Consider the following 1,703-nt stretch of genomic DNA (forward strand, 5'->3'; position numbering starts at 1 on the left):
GCCTGAAGAGGAGGGTGCAGACTCCCTGGAGCTGTCTTCCCTTCTTCTGTCTGTGGAGGGGCCGTGGCCTGAAGAGGAGGGTGCAGACTCCCTGGAGCTGTCTTCCCTTCTTCTGTCTGTGGAGGGGCCGTGGCCTGAAGAGGAGGGTGCAGACTCCCTGGAGCTGTCTTCCCTTCTTCTGTCTGTGGAGGGGCCGAGGCCTGAAGAGGAGGGTGGTAACTCATTGAGGCTGTCCTCACAATTCCCCTTCAGCCTCTTCATACTTACCTGCAAGGTGTCACTCTCTTCCCTGCTTCTCTTTGTGGAGGGGCCGAGGCCTGAAGAGGAGTCCGCAGACTCCCTGGAGCTGTCTTCCCTGCTTCTCTTTGTGGAGGGGCCGAGGCCTAAACAGGAGTGCGCAGACTCCCTAGAGCTGTCTTCCCTTCTTCTGTCTGTTGAGAGGCCGAGGCCTGAAGAGGAGTGTGCAGACTCCCTGAGGCAAAGGTGTGACCTTTGTGATGCTGAGGGACAACCATATTCAGGTTCTCTCACTTGCAGCGCAGGAAGCCCGTGCAGCGGACCACCAAATGGGAGGTGCCAGAATGGCTCACCAGTGGGAAAGGAAGGACGCGGTGGTTTAAATTGCTGCCAAAAACTTGGAGGTGAGAAGTGCTCGATGAGAGGGGAGTAAGGTAGGATGTTGACATTATCATTAAAACTAGAATCATCACGACAACCATCACTATAACCATCACTATAACCATCACTATAACCAGCAATATAACCAGCACTATAACCCGCACTAGAAGCATTACCAGCACTAAAATCATCACAAAACCATCACCATAACCATCTCTAAAACCATTACTATAACCATTACTATAACCATAACTACCTCTACCACTACCACTACCACCATCACTATCAACGTCACCATCTCTATCAACGTCACCAAAACTATAACCATCACCATAACTATCACTACAATTTTCAACATCCACTTGCTCCTCTTCCTCTGCGTTCTCGCCCTCTTCAGTCATGGAGCCATACCCAGGATCTACAGACCAGTCAGGCCAGTCGTCTTCATCCTCTGGGTCTTCATCCTCCCACTCCTCAAATTGATGTTCATCTTCTCTGAGAGGGGGAAAACGGTGACCAATGTCATACTCACCTTCCTCTTCAGGGAGGCCAGGCTCTGCTGGACGTGGGAAGTTGTCCGCACGGCCTGAGGGAAACAAAGATCAAACGTGAAACGTCTTGTTTAACTAAAATGTTTAGTGTGACTTCAAATAATAAGGAGTTCTCATAACATTAATTATTTGGATTAAATCAGCAACACTTAAAGTTAAAATAAGAACAGCATACATATGGAGCTAGATTTGTTTCTTTATTAAATGCAAAAAAGTAAAAATGTAAAAAAATGTGTTTGAGAGAAAAGGTTGTCACACTGATCGCAAAAAAGCATTTTATGAGAGAAAAAAAATATTTTGAGAGAAAAGGTTTTCATATCAATAGCAAATATTTGAGACTAAAAAAAAGTTTAAACATAAATTTGAAATATGTTAAAATTATTTCTGAGAAAAAGAAATTTCTCTTAAAATACTTTTTTTAAACTCTCAAATATATATTCAGTGTGACATTTTTTTTCTCACTCTCAGTGCAGTTTTTTTTCCTTGTCTCAGGATTTTTTTTCAACGTGAAAATATTGTCCTGGGCAGGGCCAC

The 1,703-nt window shown here is 44.6% G+C and overlaps 1 protein-coding gene across 1 annotated transcript in view; it reads right to left on the bottom strand.

Moving 5' to 3' along the window:
- Window positions 1-527: 527 nt before the first annotated feature.
- Window positions 528-1,703, bottom strand: part of LOC116683702 (uncharacterized) — a 3,880-nt gene continuing 2,704 nt past the window's right edge. The window contains exon 2 of the mRNA XM_032509971.1: window positions 528-1,204. Coding sequence (XP_032365862.1) covers window positions 528-1,204 — 677 coding nt within the window. The remainder of the gene's footprint in view (window positions 1,205-1,703) is intronic.

This window comes from Etheostoma spectabile, unplaced genomic scaffold (assembly GCF_008692095.1).
Source record: "Etheostoma spectabile isolate EspeVRDwgs_2016 unplaced genomic scaffold, UIUC_Espe_1.0 scaffold00019059, whole genome shotgun sequence".
In the NCBI taxonomy this organism is placed as follows: Eukaryota; Metazoa; Chordata; class Actinopteri; order Perciformes; family Percidae; genus Etheostoma; species Etheostoma spectabile.